The sequence below is a fragment of the Furipterus horrens genome, unplaced genomic scaffold, assembly GCF_987537825.1.
Source record: "Furipterus horrens unplaced genomic scaffold, mFurHor1.1.pri manual_scaffold_3, whole genome shotgun sequence".
Lineage (NCBI taxonomy): Eukaryota > Metazoa > Chordata > Mammalia > Chiroptera > Furipteridae > Furipterus > Furipterus horrens.
Window position 1 is genome coordinate 2,948,438 of NW_028327173.1, and position 18,635 is coordinate 2,967,072.

The 18,635-nt window shown below is 62.4% G+C and overlaps 1 protein-coding gene across 1 annotated transcript in view; it reads left to right on the forward strand.

Moving 5' to 3' along the window:
- Positions 1 to 17,797, forward strand: part of KCNAB2 (potassium voltage-gated channel subfamily A regulatory beta subunit 2) — a 70,540-nt gene extending 52,743 nt beyond the window's left edge. The window contains exons 6-16 of the mRNA XM_090268497.1: positions 3,755 to 3,834; positions 5,787 to 5,831; positions 6,194 to 6,238; positions 6,941 to 6,984; positions 7,870 to 7,956; positions 11,378 to 11,463; positions 12,902 to 13,022; positions 13,104 to 13,198; positions 14,027 to 14,147; positions 15,459 to 15,547; positions 16,649 to 17,797. Of these exons, the coding sequence (XP_090124623.1) occupies positions 3,755 to 3,834; positions 5,787 to 5,831; positions 6,194 to 6,238; positions 6,941 to 6,984; positions 7,870 to 7,956; positions 11,378 to 11,463; positions 12,902 to 13,022; positions 13,104 to 13,198; positions 14,027 to 14,147; positions 15,459 to 15,547; positions 16,649 to 16,738 (903 nt within the window). The 3' untranslated portion in view covers positions 16,739 to 17,797. The remainder of the gene's footprint in view (positions 1 to 3,754; positions 3,835 to 5,786; positions 5,832 to 6,193; positions 6,239 to 6,940; positions 6,985 to 7,869; positions 7,957 to 11,377; positions 11,464 to 12,901; positions 13,023 to 13,103; positions 13,199 to 14,026; positions 14,148 to 15,458; positions 15,548 to 16,648) is intronic.
- Positions 17,798 to 18,635: the final 838 nt, after the last annotated feature.

Below are 18,635 nucleotides of genomic sequence, written 5' to 3' on the forward strand. Positions count from 1 at the left end.
TGTCCTCTGCGGCCACCAGCACTGGTTCTGAGCATGTAGACTAGAAACTGGCACCCCGGGGCCCACACGGGTCCCAGGAACAAGCCGCGTCTGCCTTGCCTGCCTCCCTTCCATGTGGTTGCCGAGGTGGCAGGTGGAGGAGCTCTGGGAGGGTGTGACTTCATTTCCACGCGTGTTCTCGCACTGCCCGTGACGTCCCTGTGGGAAAGCAGAGAGCAGTGGCGGGCAGTGACTTTCACCAACGGATCCTCACACCCAGGCAGGACTGGCTGGCTAATGGCCCAGTGGCCGTCCCGGCTGCCTGCGCTCCATCGGGGACACAGTGACATGTATGAAGATACTGGAAGTCCTGTCCAGATGATGAAAAGCTGGGAGGACAGCAGCTACAATAGATGACAGAGTCAGGGTCCCCAAAGGTCCTGGCAGGAGAGAATGATTGAGCGCGGGAGCAAGCAGTGTTTTCGTGTTAAATCTTCCAGTTTGTGTCCAAAAAAATCAATACGCCAAGTGGGAGGAGCCCGCCTCGCCCCATTCGGATGAAGAATGCCCGGGGTTTAGTCTTCGGCTGGCTGCCTGCTGGGTCGGAGCCAGCGGGGTTGGAGCCACAGGAAGCAGGGACGCGGCGGGGCGGTAGGGGAACATGTGCCCTGCCCAAACCCAACGGGTGGCCCCGTCGAAGGGAGGCCCAGAATCCTGTTGCTAGGGTTACCTGTTGCGTGCCAGATGCCGCGCCAGGTGCCAGGGAGGTACGGAAACGGGACACTGCTGGATTTACTGTGGCGAACGGGAGACCCGTGCCTGGACTCCACCAATGTCAGCGAGCAACAGCCCCCGGGCCAAATCGAGCCCCCCACCTACTTTTTTCTTTTTAGTCTCTTCTTTTTCATTAAATACATGAAACATAAAAGTTGCCATTTTAACCACTTTTACTGTGGTTAGAATATGCATAACACAATCTAGCAAGTTAACCGTTTTTAAGTGTACATACGGCTCAGCGGCATTAAGCACATTCTCTGCTATGCAACCATCACTGCCGGCCATTTCCAGAATTTTCCATCACCCCAAACAGGAACTCTGCACCCAGTAAGCGATAACTCCCCAGCCCCTCGTAACCTCTAACTTTGTCGCTATGAATTCCACAGCCCACTTCTGTAAAGAAAGTTTTAGCGGCAGGCGGCCACGCCTGTTCACCTGCATCTCGTCTGTGGGTCTTCCATGATGCAAGGCCGGGCTGAGTGCCTGCCAGAGGCCATCTGGCCCTTTACAGAAAAGGTTTGCCTCCCCCCTGTCCTGTGGGGCCGTCGTGCCAGGCAGGGAGGCTCCCATGGGCCAGACAGAGAGGGGTCAGCCGCAGAGGCAGCAGACAGTTAGTCAAGCTCAGATCATGCGGCCAAGTCTCCAGCTGCCCTGGGCAGAGTCAGGTTTCCAGCCTCTGCTCCACTGCCCCTGCTGAGACCTCACGCCACTGCTCAGGTGGAGCCCCACCCCCACCCCGGAACAGAACGTGCGTGCTAAGCAGCCAGGGCTGGGAAGCTTACTTTGATTATCGTACTCGGCCTTCTACCGACCCGGGGAGGGGGCGTCCTCATTCCCTTGTCAAGAACACGGGGTGTCGGAGACTGAGCTCCGGCCTCCAGCCTTGGCTCTGGAGGAACCGCACCGGGGCAGGACGGATTCCCGACCCCCAGGTGGTGGAGACAGGGAGGGGCCCACACCTCTCCTGAGGTTCCCTCTGCCTCCAATTTCTGGGACTCTGGCACCGGAAATAACAGAACAGTCACCAAACAGGGGCTCCGTGACGTAACGTGGGCTGCACCCCCAGGGAGGGCATCTGCGGCCGTCATGTTTTGGGCGGTGACAAAGGAAAGGCCCATGAGAGGGCACGTGGGTCTGTGTGACAGAGCTGTCATTTCATAGGGGACAAGCATGTGTTCCCGTAGCAAATCCTGGACGAGGTGTTACCCCTAAATCATAGCAGATAAAGAAAGAAGGGAGGAAAGGAGGAAGGAAGGAAGGGAGGAGACGGGAAGGAAAGAAAGAAGATGTGGCCCCGAGAACTCCCAGGTCCCTCCTTCTCTTCCTGTCTGTGGCCGTCCAAGGGTCGTGTTCACGTCCTTCTGGGCAGGGACAGGGAGAGGAGCGGCGTCCACCGGGACGGCCTGCTGGCCTCGCCTGCCCACGGAGCCCCATGCGGCCAGCCGGTGGCTGCCCAGGCCTGGCTCCCGCTGTGGAGGGCACGTGGGTCCAGACAACTCCTCACGGATGGCATTGCCACGCCCTGGGCTCCCAGCTGAGACACTAGCACCCACCTCGTGGGGGTCAGCACTGACCTGCGCAGTTTTGGAAATCTTCAGGGTTCACTGCCAACATTTGAAAATCAGATTCCCGGCCACCACAATATCCTGGATCTATGGCTTCTGTTGAAAAAATCAAGGGGTCTGGTCGTACCGGGCCACCTTCCCGCAGGCAGCGAGTGAGCCCCAGTCCCACTGATCGCCCCGGCCTCACTCTCGCACTCGCCTGGCGGGTGGGGCTCCTGGGTGTGGTATTGGGAGACGCTCCCAGAAGCCTCCTGTGGCTGGCTTTCTGTCCTGCAGTTTTGGGGAGTTTAAAGTGTTATCCGCCCTGCCCCAGGCTGGCTGGGGAGGGAGGCTTGGTGCCCTGAGCTGAGTTGTGAGAGGGGGGGTGCAGTTTGCATCTGTGACCTTCAGAAGGACACCTGCCAGTCCAGAGCAAAAGCAGAGTCCGGAAGCCCCTTCTCCACTGCATCTTGGTGGGGGGGGGGCGGGGGTGCTGTCAATCACAAGCAGTCTTCCCCTCCCCCACCCCGCTCCTTGACCCTTGCCCCCACTATCAATCGGTGGCCGTTCATCAGGCCCTGGCTGCAAGGACCAGAGAAACACTGGCCATGGCCAGCGTGCTAGCTGAGGACAGTTTCTCCATCTGCAAACAGCAATAACATCCTCACCCAGTTTCTGGGGAAGGTTCAAGGGACCACGGTGTCACAGGACACGTTATTTTAGCCATGGTTTTAAAATATTTATCCTGGCAAGATCCACGGTGCTCCTGTCGTGGGCTGTGAGTGCCCTGGGTCTGCCATGAGGAAGTCCCGCCAACGGAGTGGCTCAGAATAGCAAGCCCACCCTCTCACCGCCTGGAGGCCAGAAATTCAAACTGCAGGTGTCGGCCGCTGCGGCCCAGGCTCCAGAGGGGTTGCTCCCACCCCGCTCGCCCCACTCTCCTGGGTGTGGCTGGCCCTCCTGGGTGTCCCTTGGTGGACACACCACCCAGTGTCTTCCCCCCGTCCCCACACGGCCTCTCCGCTCTGTGAATGTGTCTCTTCTTACAAGGACGCCCTCAGAGTGGGTCTTGGGTCCACCCTCATGCATCCTGTCCTCATCTGAATCTAACTGCTTATATCTGCAAAGACCCCATGTCCACCTAAGGTCACATGTTGAGGCTCTGGGTGGACACGAACCTGAAGGGACACTGTTCAACCCGATGCCGGCGCAAAGCCCTGTGATGACCCAGCAGAGGGAGGGGGTCCCCACTTGAAAGGAAGTCACAATCCATAGCTGCCTCTCCATTCCTTCTGCCTACTTTCTTCTCTGTGGGTCCGTTCCTCAGCGCTGCCTCCATGCCGTTCCTCAGCAGGAGAGGACAGGGGACCCCGGGGCGGGGCCCGGGCCTCTGGGTGCTGCCCCCCGGCTGGCAGGACGGTGCCGCCTGCGAGCAGCCCTGTTTCCCGTTTCAGGTGGCAGAGCAGCTCATGACCTTGGCCTATGACAATGGCATCAACCTCTTTGACACAGCCGAAGTCTACGCGGCGGGCAAGTACGTGTCTTTTCTCGTGGGAACAAGTGGCGTGGCCACAGCCCCCCGGGAAGAGCCAGAGCGCCGGTCCCCGTAGCTCTTGTCCCGAGAGGGTTCATGCGTGCACCTCCCACTTGCCTACTTTTCTAAACTCTAAATGGCTCCAGAACGTGTTGCTTCCATGGGGTCGGGATCACAGAACACACGGGCACTGGTCACTTGCTAAACTCGTGTGTCCCCATACCAGTGACCTCAGTCCCTCTGGTGCCAAAGATGCCGTGCTGGGCGAGGGCGAGATTAAGCTGCCGTCCTGCGGTGCCCGCGACCTGAGCCAGCCCCATGCACCTGACATTTTCACGTCTTAATGGTGCGATTAGGGCTGCAGGGAGTCGGGGCCTCTGCAGCGGGAGAGGCGGCCCGGCGAGCGGAGCGCTGCAGGAAGCACTTCCCAGCTTGGCAGTGAACTTCCCCACTCAATTATGTAGAAGGCCTCTTCAGCCAAGGCTGCCGGCTGCAGCTTTAAAGACAGACTCTAATCAAATCATCCACTCTCCTGCCTCCGGTTTCCAAAAGTCAGCTTTTGTTTGTGAGGTCATTTGCTGGCTCTCCTCCCTGCTCCCCCGGGCCCCTCCTGCCTGGGGCGAGCCATGTTCCCATCCGCTGGGCTGGCTGCGCCGTGGCCCCCGTGGCCATGGCCGTGACCGCGGGGCCAGTGCCTGCCTCCCGGCTCTGGGTTGTCGTCTGCACCCTCTGATGGGGTCAAAGCTGCTGGGCCTCTGCTCAGGTGCTGACCCCGAGTCTGAGGATCTGACAGTCCTGGGAGCCTCTGCTGGGACCCGCAAATCCCCAACCCCCATTAGCATCTCACTGCCCCTCCTGACCCCACAGCCCCTCCCAACTCCTCCAAACTGGCAGCCGCTTCCCATCAAAGTGAAATGCTTTCCAGACAGATGAGCGCTGTCCCCCTCGCTGACCGCAGTGCCAGCTGCAGGGCTTGCTGAGTCCCCCTGCTTGTCATGCCGACGCTAATTTGGGCGCTTCCCAGAGAGCTGCAGGAATTCTGTGCCCTGCTGGACGGTGCCCCCCACGCCAAATCCGCGGCCACAAGCAGCAGGCGCTGGCCGACTCTGTGTGCTCTCCATCTACCCAGGGCCACAGCTTGCTTTTCTTTCTCCCCCTTTTCCTGGTCCTCTGTCCCACAAATGAGGGGCGAGGAGTCCAGGAGGAGGCCCAGGGCTGAGCGCGTGTCTATGCCTGTGGGCCGTACACGAAGAGCCTTCAGAGCGCATGCCAAACAGCTTGCAGTTAGAGCCCATCATTTCTGAGTGGATGACTCAGGCGCTTTTGTGGTTGAAAGGTAGCACTGAGTATGGATCAGTCTCCCTCGGTTGTTTTCGCTCAAAAACATTTTGCTGCGAGCACGAAGTTCTTAAAAGTTGAAAATCAGAAAGTCACTGCAGTGCCAGGCGGGGCTGGAACAGCGCCCAGGATGCCGGCTGGCCCAAGTCGGGCAGGGCCCCGAGCGGTGCCAAAGAGAGCAGACAGTGGCAGCAGGGCGTCTGCCCCTCTCCTGTTCAAAAGCAAGGAACAAAGAGGACCAGACGCACAGACGCACGCACGCCCGCAGGCACTGCTGCGGCCCCAGCCCGGGCCCCGGGCACATGCTGGTTGTCTCTGAAAACGGATGAATAAGTTACCTTTTAAAAAACCTATTCCTCTGGAAACTGCCCGTGTAGCACTGCCAAGTGTTTTCCGGGTGAATTTCCAGCGGGCTGGGAGCAGGGTGCCACTCAGGGCACACAAGGACACGTGCCACAGCTACCTTCACGGGGGAGTCACAGCCACCCCCAGGCTCTCTGCTCTTCTCTGGATGGGCTGCCCCAGGGGACATGGGGTCCCAGGGGGGCCGAGGGGTGGGGTGGGGTGTTTCCGCTGCACAGCAATGAAATCTCCATGTCTGGTCTTTTCTGCAGGGCGGAGGTGGTTTTAGGGAACATCATTAAGAAGAAGGGATGGAGGTAAGTCTGCTGTCTCCGTGGTCAGTGTCCAGGGTACACACACAGGGGAGAGCCTGGAGGAGCCGGGGCGGGGTGGGGAGGGGTGTCGTGAGAGGCAGGCGCCTCTCCCTCAGGCCCTGTACCCGACTTACCGTCACATAGTGAGTGAGCTGCATCTGTGGGTTGTCTCCTGATGCCATGGGGAGCCCCAGGATCCAGGCCCGACACACGGAGAGCGCTGAGTGACAGAGAGGTGCCCCGTTTCACACCAGTGCTCCCTGCTGGAAAGGGTGTTAGGACCCCTATGTGAGAGCTGAAGCCGGTCAGGGTGGGAGGACCCCGCAAGGGGCCAGGCCCAGTGACCCCCCCTTCTGTGCTTACAGACGTTCCAGCCTGGTCATCACCACCAAGATCTTCTGGGGAGGAAAGTAGGTGCAGCCACCGGCCATGCGGGGGCCGCAGCCCCAAGCCCCGCCCACACCCCCGACTGAGGAGGCTCCGGGGTCCGGGTGGGCGGTCAGCCCCGGCCAGGCCGGCCTGGGCTGGAAACGGAGGACAGCCAGGCCCCTGCAGTCTCCTGTCCCCAAAGCAGGAAGGGGGGGTGGGGCATTTATGCAGCCGTCTGCCCTGGCTGACACCCACCCCTATGAATGGACGTCATGTTCCAGAAAAGTGGCTTCAGCTGAGATATCTTTTATTCAAACCTTGTTTAATTTTTGTTTTTACTTTCATGGATTTTTCTTTTTTCTTTAATTACAAAGATAACATTCTAAAAGTTCTGGAAAAACACAGAAAACCCGTGGCCTGTCCACATCACCCCACTTCCCTAGGCCACAGAACCCCCTCGGCCCCCAGGCGGCTAGGCCCGTCTCCTCTCTGGGGAATTATAAGTATGATTCGTTCTTAATCTGAAAAGAATCCAAGCCAAGCCTAAGGGCAGACTGAAAGCAGAAGCCTCCCTCCTTCCCGCAAAGACGGCCGGGGGCGCCCCAGCCCCCCACTCCCCGCAGCCTCCTGCAGTCAGCACACGTGGCATGTGCTGACCTACTTTGTCTGCCCCGTGTGCTCGTCATAAACATTCACCCCCAAACCGCTGGCAACATCACGCACGCTGTCGGCCTGTCTTTCAGAGCGGAGACCGAGAGGGGCCTTTCCCGGAAGCATATCATAGAAGGTGAGGAGCTCCGGCCCCACAGGGGCCCTGAACCCACGGGATCCCCCCCGGATGCCAAAACGAGGGTGCACAGCCCCGCCCCCTCCCAACGACGCAGCACAGGGCCCTGGCCTGGGGACGCTCAGATTTCTGGTCCTACCCTCTCCTCTCTGTCACGAGGGCTGGGGGAGGGGGCCGGTGTCGCCTCTGGGGAGGATGCGGCCAGGCCTGGGTTTCCATCCAGTGCTGACGTCGAGCAAAGGACATCACCTCCCCAGGCCGCTGACACAGCACCTGTAGGGTCCCTGGGAACGGGGAGCCCCCAGGTGAGGGTGGGTGTCGGACACACTGCCCCGAGGGGCGCGGCACACGCTGAGCACAGGGACCTGGTCGGCTGCATGTCCCGTGTACACGGTGTTTCCACTGCCTGTTCTACGCACGTTCCTGTCCAGCCTCTGACCCTGAGAGGACTGAGAGGCCTTGCTGCCACCCGTCCCCGCCCCCATCCCGTCCCCAGCCCCAGCGCAGCCCTCCACGCTGCAGCGCCGTGCTGAGCCGTCGCCAGGTGGCGGGTTCATGACTGGTGCATTTCAGACGCCATCAGCCTCGGGTGCCAGAGACGCCCCGTGTCCCCCCCCCACCCCATGGTGGGTCCACCAGGAAGCTAAGGAGGGTCCCCCATCATTCCGTCACAGGACGTTTGGCCTGCAGACCTCCCATGTCCTCCTGACCCGGCAGAACCCCTTTGCTGGTGTGTCCCCATTCTACCCTGGCTTCCCATGACCCCGGGTGGCAGTGGCCCACACATGTCCCCAAACCTTCCTCCTTGTCCCTTTCATCTCTGGCTCGGGCGAGGGCCCAGAGGTCTGTGCAGGTGGTGACCATCCCTCCCGACTCCACCCCCAGGTCTGAAGGCCTCCCTGGAGCGGCTGCAGCTTGAGTATGTGGACGTGGTGTTTGCCAACCGCCCAGACCCCAACACGCCCATGGAAGGTGGGTTCTCCGTCAGCTGCCGGGAGGCACTGAACCCCGAGACTCCGGGGGACGCTGGCGCAGGCCCGACGGGCACCCAGGCCAGCGGTCAGGAGGCCAGGCCAGGCGGGAGGGGCGGGGCGGGCCTTCCGGGTTGGGGGAGCAAGGGGGGGCCTGAGCTCATCCTCTGACCCCCGCCGGCCCCAGGGGCGCCCTGGCACATTCGGGCCCACCCCTGATGCGCACCCAGGTCCCGCTCCTCCAGGCTTAGAGCTGTAGAATGCTCTCCTCAGCTGTCAGCCTTCGGGAGCTCAGCAGAGTCACTGTATGATGACTCATTGCCAACGCTTCCTCTGTCACTCACCTGCCCCCGGGCGGCTTTGGAGTCTCCTGCTCTGCGGACTCAGAGGAGGAAAGCCGCCTGGGGCCTCGAACGCGGTCTCGCTTTCTCGGGCGCCTGTTCATTCTTCCCACCGCCGCGGTCTCAGGCGCCTTCCCATCTGTGCCTTCCTGCTTCAGGGACCTGGAAACTTAAGTCATGCTCAGTTACTTTCCCTTCATTTGTCGAGACATATATATATACACACACACCATGCGCACGCCCGTGTGTATATATGTGCGTGTTTTTCTTTTTTTAACGAGTTTTCTACGAGAGTGATTTGTGCCTGCCTCCCGCGCCCCCTGTCATAGCACGCCCCTCCGTGTCCCCACAGCTATAAACTCTGGTCTCTTTAAATCTTTCTTTTATCACCAGGGGACCCATTTAGTTCCTCCAAGTCCAGGACATTCATCATAGAAGGTACACAGTGCCCTGGGCCCCACTATTGACTCCTGTGTCCAAGCTGCATTTTATGAGACAGTGATTTTATTTACACGACTCTCTCCCTCGATGACAAACTTCTCCATAAAATGCACAAGGGAAACACATGTACCCTCGGAGCACATCTCGCAAGTGCAGGAAAAGGCCTGTCCAGGCCACGCTGTCATTTCATTCCTCCATCCTCCCATGCATGTGCCCTGCCCCGCCCCCGCCTGGCCTTGCTGTGATCCTCGGGGCGGCCAGCTGTCTGCTAGGGCCTCCTCGTGATCTGGGGGTGCTGCGGTCAGCGCCTGGAACCTTGACCCTGGATGGGCTGGGGGAGGGCTTGGGGAGGCCAGGTTCCCACCAGAGCAAACACATCGGGGACCCCAGAATACGTGGCCCCCAGAAGTCTTGACTTCTCCATAGCTCGTGGATGCTAAGCTCCTGCCTGAGCCAGAGCAGCAATAAACCCACGCACAGCACCAGGTTCCTCCAGGAGCATCTCAGCTGGTGTGGCACTCCTGTCCCTGGGCGGGCGGGGCCCCCTGCCACTCTCAGCCCTTGCTGTGTGGCCTGACCTCCCCGCTGAAATGGAACATTGTCCCCGTGGAAGAGTACCTGCCTGAGCCAGGAAACTGGAGACCTGGGGCGGCCTCTGCCCGCCCCTAAGCTGAGGTCTCCCAGGACCCCATGCCACGGGCCAGCCTCGGCCTCCCCGGGGACTGGCCTGTGTTCCGCAGTGGCAGGGCTCCTGCCTGCCAACTGGCACTGCCACCTGACCCCTCCCATGTTTTATTTGTGACCTGGCAGGAGGTGCCAGGGGCTTGGGTGCCAGCTGCAAAGATTTGGTCCTCCTGCTTCTGTTCAGGGGCATTAAATATTGAGGTCAGTTAGTTGTCCCTAATCGTCCCTGTCTCTGGGGCCACCAAGATCACGCTTGGGCAGAAGGGCAGAGGGCCGTGCCCCTGTGTACGGGCTCCACACCTGCCCTGCCACTGCCTGGGACCCTCGAGGAACCCAGGAGCCTGTGCCGGAGACCCCTGCCCCCCAGGCCAGCCGCAGGCCCCCGCCCCCTGCATGGAAGGGCGCTGCATCATGCGGCCCCCTCGTTAGGAGGGAGCTGTGCCAGGGAGACAGGCTGGGAAGGGGGGCGTCCTCGGCTTCCCCCTCCAGCATGTGGACCCAAGGCTTGGCTGAAAGGAGCCGGCACCTACGCTGCATGGTCGCAGGGGCCCCAAGAGTGTTTCTAAAGAGCCCGACGTGCGGACCCAGGCCGGGCGCCTGGGTCCGGGGTTGTGACGTGGGCAGCTATGTTCCTGAGACCCTCAGGTCTCTCCGACCAGACACTACTGTCCTTCACAGCGACCGGGGTCAGCAGCTGAAGCGTAGCCCCTGGGCGGTGGGCCAAGGGGTCCTGGCTCCCCTGCCAGCCAGCCCTCCTCCCTGGGTGGGCGAAGAGGAGCCCAGTCCCTGGCCTTGGATGGGAGGGAGGACAGAGCTCCGCTTGCAGGTGTGGAAGCCCAGGTGTGGTTTTTTAGGGGTCCTGGGCGAATCTACTGAGACCACCCCCCCAGAAACCCCAGCTCCCTTAGCCTTCCATCAGAAGAGGGGACCTCAGCCAAGGGTCAGTGCCATGCCTTGTTTTAGAAACACTTGTCCGTCGACCCTCCTTCCCACACTGCCTTGGGCCGTCGGACTTGCAAGCACTGTATGGTGCTTAGGGTGCATCTGGGGGGCAGCCCTCCTCCTGCAACACGAAGACACGGGAAACCTGAAGCTCTGAAGCCAGGTTCTGCTTTTCAGACATCTCCATGAGCTGAAACAGCCCAGGAAGGAACGCAACCCGGCAGGTTTTTATTTCTCAGAGCCTTTCTTGAGACTTAGGAAGGACCTACCTGCAGGCGGGGGAGGGTCCCTTCTCTCTTCCTTAAAGGGAAGGCCTGGGATTTCAGCGATTCTCAGCTGTCCAGGATTCAGTTTGTTTCCAGGGAACATGGAGGCTGGGACGGTCCTAGGAGGGGCCCCTTTGTCCTAGGAGCAGAAGCCACCACTGTCCTCTGCCGGGGCACACGCTCCAGCTAGGACTGGGCTGACTTGAGCAGCTGGGGCCTGGCCCGGACAGGGCTGTCCACACCTCCTCTGGCTCTGCTGGATGCCAGGGGAGCTCCAGCCTGCAGCCCCACTTCTGGGACGACCCAGGGCCCCACGCCACGTCCTGTGTCCCTACAGATGCCATTGTCGCCTCTTCCTTAGGTTCTCCAGATCCCACTGAGAACTGGGATTAGCCTGAAGCAGCAGAATCACATTCTTTGGTCTCACCTCCCCTCATCCCTCTAATCTGACACTAAATGTCCCAGTCTACAGAGAACCCAATTTTCAAAGATTCATAAGACCTGTAACTGTGAGGGGAAATCGTTCTCAAGACCAACTTCTTGGATTGAGGTTCACTCTTTTCTGTCGCCCTGGAGACCCCCTGCCACACCCGAGCTCGGAGCCAGGAAGTACACTGCTTGCAAGACGTCTTGGCAGCACCCTGTCCCTGCTCCCGGCGCCTCGCCTGTATTTGCAGAATGTCCCCCGGCTGGGCCCCATACCCGCGGCTGCCCCCCACACCTGTGGTTTCCCCTTCTCTCGTGACAGAGACCGTGCGTGCCATGACCCACGTCATCAACCAGGGGATGGCCATGTACTGGGGCACGTCGCGCTGGAGCTCCATGGAGATCATGGTATGGTGAGCCCAGGTGTCCCCGCTCTGGGCCCGGCTCTGCGGGCAGAGATCCTGGGCCCCGGCAGATAAGTGGGACATGTGGCGGTCGTGGCATCAGCTTGGGTGGGATCTATCTGTGTTAACATGGGGGGGCTTGAGCTCTCTGAGCCTCACGCTTCCCACCTGTAGGGCAGCGTGGCTGGGGTGGCTGCCCTCAGGAGGCTGTGCTGAGGGTTAGCTGAGAGGGCAGCGTTCCTGGAGCTCGGGTGACAGCAGTCTCAGACACTGGCTCCGAGCCCTCGTGACCTGCCAGGTGCCACAGGTTTAAGGGCTTCGTGTGGACTAACCCCCACTTAACCCTCACGACACCCTGCGAGGTCAGTGCTGCCGTCTTCCTGCTCTTCAGATGTGCACACTGAGGCACAGAGAGGTTGAGTCACACGCCCAGGGTCACACAGCTCATGCTGCTCAGAATGTGGGGGGCTGTTGGGACTCCAGGCACCCCTGTCATAACCCATGCTGTTTCCCCCTCGCCTGCCCTTCAGGGAAGTGTCCCCTCCACGGGAGCTTCTGAGGCCAAGGACGGGAGGTGCTTCTTGCTATCTCTGGGGTATCCCAGAAGGGTCAGCAGGGTGGCCCTGTGCTCCTCAGAACAGGCATGTGGTGGGGGTGGGGGCTGAGGGCAGAGGCCTGGGACTGTCTTCCCTCTGAGACGGGCCTACCACCCTGGTGGGCAGGCCCCCTCCCAGAGCTTCCATGGCCCGATGTAAGCAGGGTTTTCAGTTCTGGTTAAACGCCACCGTGGCAGCGCCGGCACCGTCCGCTCTGGCTATGGCCTCAGTGAGCCCGTGGCATCCCCTGAAGCTGCCTAGAGCCAGCGGCATCTTCTCCCCACGTCGCAGATGGGGAAGCTGAGTCTCCAGCTGGAGGGGCAGAGCCTCCCAGGCTGGCGGACATCAGCCCTGGCTCACAGCAGCGGAGCTGAGGCCTTCAACCCCAAGTCCCTGAGCTGGGCTGATGCCGGCCACGCTCCCTCCTGACCAGTGCCGTTGTCCCGAGCAACGGTCGCGACAGAAACAGCAGCCACGCAGCCAACATGTGCCGCACGCCCGCCCGTGCCAGGCACTGTTGTGAGGGCTGCTCACTTGAACCTCATGACAGATGGGGCCACTGAGGCCCAGAGGGGTGAGCCCCTTGCCCAAGGCCACCTGGCCCGTAATGCCAGAACCCAAGTCTCTACCAGGCTGTACTTCCCCTCAACCCCTTCAGCCTGGGGTCCGCATCCCCCTTCCCCCCTCATGGCGGAGACCTAACAGGCTCCCAGGAAAGCTGAGAGGGGGAGGAGCTGGCCAGCCTCTGGGCAGCCTTCCCTGGGGTGCCTTTGTGTCTCCTGCTGCATGGGCAGCCCCCCAACCCGCTGCTGGGCAGGGACGACCGTGTCCTCTCTGCGTCCCCAGGAGGCCTACTCTGTGGCCCGGCAGTTCAACCTGATCCCGCCCATCTGCGAGCAGGCCGAGTACCACATGTTCCAGCGGGAAAAGGTGGAGGTGCAGCTGCCTGAGCTCTTCCACAAGATAGGTGCGCGCCAGCCCCCGCCCCCCCACCGGCCCCCCGGCCCCAGGGAGCTGCGGCTCGTCCTCACCTGGCTTTCCTCTCCAGGAGTGGGTGCCATGACGTGGTCCCCTCTGGCCTGCGGCATTGTCTCTGGAAAGTATGACAGTGGCATCCCGCCCTACTCAAGAGCGTCCTTGAAGGTAAAGGAGGGGACAGGCATCTTGTAGTCCTGAGGCCTTGGTGCTGTGGGCCCTGCCTGCAGGGTCGTTCAGGCTCTGGGAACTCAGAGCCCCGGCCGGCCTGGGCCCACGGGACATGCCCAGGTGAAGGGATCCCTTCACCCCCCTTCACCCCCTGCTCGGTTCAACATTCACAACCTGGGCAGGGTCTGCATGTGCCTTTGGGATGCTCCTCCCCCCCCACACGCACATGTGTGCATGCACACACGCACCTGCCCCAGCCTGAGCTCAGGGCCCCGGGCTGCAGAGCTTCTTCAGTCGCCTCCCAGAGGGGACTCCCCAGGACAAGCCCCCCACTCACATACCTCTAGAGGGGGCACAGGGAGAGTTTCCAGAATGCAGGGTCTGGGGGACAAAGAGCAGGCAGGGAAAGACCAGGCCAGGGCAGATCCAGCCCCAGGTTCAAGGGTAGATGGCCTGTCCCCTTACTCCTCTACCCACTGCAAGGTCAGGGAGCCCCTGGGAAGCACTGCAACCCCCAGAGTGGGGACAGGCAGGCTGCACCCCCTCAGTGCTGGAACTCAGCAGCGCCCCCAACCCCAGGGCACCAAGGAAGGTCAGCAGGTCCACCTCCTCGTCCTGGCTCAGGGGACCCGGTCTCCTAAGGCCTACCCACGGGGCACGGGCTTCAGAGTGCGGTGGGTCCCCTCCTTCCAGCTGCGCCCACAGCGGGACATGTTGGGCAAGGGTGGGGTGCTGCCCTGGCTTCCCGTCGTCAGCCATCTGCATACAGAGGTCCAGATGCCCCGCCCTCACCGGTGTGCTGTGCTCTTCCCCACCCCCAACCAGGGCTACCAGTGGCTGAAGGACAAGATCCTGAGTGAGGAGGGCCGGCGCCAGCAGACCAAGCTGAAGGAGCTGCAGGCCATCGCGGAGCGCCTGGGCTGCACCCTCCCACAGCTGGCCATAGGTAACAGCGCTGGGGGCGGGGCTGGCCATAGGTAACAGCGCTGGGGGCGGGGCTAGCTGCAGGTAACAGCGCTGGGGGCGGGGCTGGCCATAGGTAACAGCGCTGGGGGCGGGGCTGGCCATAGGTAACAGCGCTGGGGGCGGGGCTGGCCATAGGTAACAGCGCTGGGGGCGGGGCTGGCCATAGGTAACAGCGCTGGGGGCGGGGCTGGCCGTAGGTAACAGCGCTGGGGGCGGGGCTGGCCGTAGGTAACAGCGCTGGGGGCGGGGCTGGCCGTAGGTAACAGCGCTGGGGGCGTGGCTGGCCGTAGGTAACAGCGCTGGGGGCGGGGCTGGCCGTAGGTAACAGCGCTGGGGGCGGGGCTGGCCATAGGTAACAGCGCTGGGGGCGGGGCTGGCCGTAGGTAACAGCGCTGGGGGCGGGGCTGGCCGTAGGTAACAGCGCTGGGGGCGGGGCTGGCCGTAGGTAACAGCGCTGGGGGCAGGTGCCAACCATAGGAAACAGCGCTGGGGGCGGGGCTGGCCATAGGTAACAGCGCTGGGGGCGGGGCTGGCCATAGGTAACAGCGCTGGGGGCGGGGCTGGCCATAGGTAACAGCGCTGGGGGCGGGGCTGGCCATAGGTAACAGCGCTGGGGGCGGGGCTGGCCATAGGTAACAGCGCTGGGGGCGGGGCTTGCCGTAGGTAACAGCGCTGGGGGCAGGTGCCAACCATAGGAAACAGCGCTGGGGGCGGGGCTGGCCGTAGGGAACAGGGCTGGGGGCGGGGTCTGGCTGTAGGAACAGGGCTGGGGACGGGGGCAGGTGCCAGTCATAGGTAACAGCGCTGGGGGCGGGGCTGGCCATAGGTAACAGCGCTGGGGGCGTGGCTGCCCGTAGGTAACAGCGCTGGGGGCGTGGCTGCCCGTAGGTAACAGCGCTGGGGGCGGGGCTGGCCATAGGTAACAGCGCTGCGGGCGGGGCTGGCCGTAGGTAACAGCGCTGGGGGCGGCAGAGTTGGGAGATGCCAGGAGCCCTTGATTCCTGGGCTACCCCCTTTATGAACCAGCCACAGGTAATGGGGGTTCCCCACTCATGGGGAGAGGATGGGAGTCCCTGAGCACTTGGGCCACTTCCCCACATGGGGTTAGTCTGTGTCAGGGTTCCCCCAGCGCCCCCCACCAGCACTGCTGAGCAGTGGGCTTACCAGGCCCCTCCTAGGCACCCCCAGCCCCAGAGACTGGGCATCTCTGGCCCAGTGAGGGGCAGAGCAGAACCAAAAAGGGTCTCTGCCATGGGAGCGTCCCCCTCACGTCTGGTCTCGCCGCCCCCAGCCTGGTGCCTAAGGAACGAGGGAGTCAGCTCCGTGCTCCTGGGCGCCTCCAGTGCAGACCAGCTCATGGAGAACATCGGAGCAATACAGGTGAGCGGGTCCTGCTGGGCGCCGGGCCCTGCGCAGAGCTCAGGGTCCCCCCAGTCACCTGTGCAGCAGGGATTTGTTGAGCACCTACTACCCGCCAGGCACTGTACCAGGCCCTTGGGCTCCATCAGCGAGCTGTCAAAGAGCGCTGCTGGTGAAGAGCTGGCGTGCTGGCCGGAACCGGCAGTGAGCACTGACGCGCAGAATGAGGGGACCCAGCGTAGGTGTCAGATGAGCACTGTCGGGGGTGGGGGTGGCTAGAGCAAGGGCAGGGCCTCAGTGAGGCAGAGGGCAAGCAGAGGGGTGAGGGGCTGTCAGGGGGCGGGGACGTGGGGGCAAAGGCTGGATGGCTGAGGAGTGGGCCGTGCCCGTGCTGGGGGGCAGAAGGAACAGCCGCTGGGAGGCCCAGGCGGGAGTGAGCCCCGGAGCTGAGCGTGGGTGGGGCGGAGCAGGAGGGAGTGGACCGGCGGGACACCGTGTCCTCTGTGGACTCCGGAGATGATTATGGTGAGGTGGTAGCCCAGCCATTCCAAGCAGCGTAGGGACGTGGTCTGACTGAGGTTTTAAAAACGCCCCCCGGCTCTGGCTGCTGAGTGGAGGGAAGACTGGGGAGCAGGGAGATGTGCCAGGAAGTGAAAACAGGGGTTGGGGTGACCATGGTAGTGGAGATGGGAGAGGGGTGTGCCCTGGATGTTTGGGAGGTGGGCCCACAGAGCTGGCTGACCACTGGGTGTGAGGGGGTGGGAGTCCAGGATCCCCTCGGGTCATGTCGCACAGAGCCACGAGGTACGGAAGGCCGGGCAAAGCAGTTTAGGGCATGGGAGTCAGGGGTCTGGCCGTGGAGTCTGCACCTGAAGCCTTCCAGAAGGGTCCAGAGCACTCTAGAGTTTGAGGGGCCAAGTATAAGCCCAGGCAGACTTCATCTCTGCCCCAAACCTCCGGGAATAAAAAGCAACGTGCTCCCACCTGCTTCAGCTGGAGCTCATTCCGTCGGGAGGGCCGGGCGGGACGGGCCCAGCCGGCGAGGCAGGGAGCACGTCCCCCGCCGCCTCCTCCGCAGCCCGGTCACGCTGCAGTTCTGACTCACTCTTGTCTCGCACACAGGTCCTCCCCAAACTGTCGTCTTCCATTATCCACGAGATCGACAGTATTCTGGGCAATAAACCATACAGCAAGAAGGACTACAGGTCCTAGGACGCCCTGCCGCGCCCGGACACTTTCCGTCCCCTCCTCGGCTCCCTGGCTCCCTGTTCTCCGCTCGCTTAAGCTGTTTTGAAGCCAAGTCAAGAATGTGGTTTGCATCAAAAAGAAAACAATGCCAAGACATCATTGGGAAAACATCCCGCGTCGCTGCAACACACCGTCCACTGCTTTGCAGGACCCACATCATGCCGGGGAGACGGTGCTGGGGACTGAAGGACGGTGGAGCGGGGCCACCCGAGCCTGCCACCTCTGCTCGTCCAGGAAGCCGCCAGCACGTTTTCTCCCAGCCGAGGCCCTTCTCGGAGACCCCTCAAGACCAAGCCAGGCAGAGCAGCGGGGCCTGGGGGCAGCCAGGGCCGGCCTCTCCTCTACTGAGAACCTCCACCTGGTGTTGGGTGAAGGGTAGAGGAAACCCCTTCTGGTCTTCCTGTGGCCCCCTCTGCAGGGCCCTGGATGTTGGGGCTGGGCCTCCGCACGGGGGTCTCCCTCTGACCAAGGGCTCCAGGTACTCTCCAATGGGCCTGGTCTCGGAGTCTTCCCCACCCCTTCTCCACCGCCTCCTGCCCCAAAGGGCCACTGAGGGGCCTCCCATGCTGTCTCTGGACCCCTGCCTCTCTGACTGGCAGGGGTAGGGAATCCAGGGGGATTGGCTCTGCAGTCTGGGACCCTCAAAATGTTTGGAGGTCTGATGTCAGGTTCATTGCCCCGCGTCTTGCTCCCTGCATAGTGGACGAGCCCCAGGCCAGGGCGGCCAGCGCACTAGCTCGGCAGGGGGCCTGTGGACTGGGCTCCGGCCCGGGTCCCTCCAGGGCCCCACCTGCCCTCCCTGCCAGGTACCCAGTCCGCTGCCCCTCTGTCCTTGCCCCAGAAGGCCCCGAGGCTGTGCATGCTTAGCTGGGCTGTGGGTGCTGCCTGCTCGCGGGAGAGTGGGCCCCTCTCTGCTCACCTGGGGTGGCTTTGGAGTCTGCAGAGGGAGCAGCGTAGACCTTCCAGTGAGGGTTCCTGGGGCCTTCGTGCTGTGCACCCAGCAGCAGCCCCACAAACTAGGAGAAGACCTCGGGAGCCGCCCCGGGAGAGGAGCCCCTGCGAGGCCTGAGATCACGTGGGGTTGACGTGTCCCCCCCTTGGGGTGCTAAGTGTCATTGTGCTCAGAGCTTATGAGCTCGGCAGATGGGCAGCAGTGCCACCCCGGGACCCCCCACACCCTATGAAAGTGAGGATGTCGCTTTCACATGCACCCCCCGCCACCTGGAGCAGATTGGGGGCAAAGAGGAAGGGGAGGACAGACTGTCAGCCCCTCTGCAGGCCCAGCCTGGGGCAGGAGGCACGGGGGAGGGGAGGGGAGGCCTGCAGCCCGGAGCCCCAGCCCGCATGGCCCTGAGAGGTACCCCAGCCTTTGCCGGCTCTGTGGGGAGCAGGAGCCAGGCTCTAAAGGTGTGTCATTCAGCCTGTAGGGGCATCAGCCAGCCCCGTCCCCCAGGCACCCCCACACCCTCACTCACCCCAGGAGGCAGGCACAGCAGGGTCCCCAGAGGCTGCTCTCTGCCATTCCCGAAGGGCCTGCCTGCGGTCCTGGCCAAGGCTGGGAAACACTCTGAGAAAAGCTCCGAGGGGAGGGGACGGGCGGGCAGCTTTCCTGCTCCTGACCTGTGTGCTGAGCCGGAGTCTAGAACCTCCCCTCCCGCAAGCCCTTCCCTCCTGGGCCCTGCTCCCGTTGGTCTACAGTCTCACCTGGGGGTGTGAGGAGCAGGCGACACCTGTCCCAGCCCAGGCACACATGAGGAGGCTCTGCAGACAGGGCCCTGTGGTGGGCATTCTGCCAGGCCCACCCCTCACTGGGTAGAGTAGCTGGGTCCCCCCACACCGCTGCCCGCAGAGCACCCGCTGT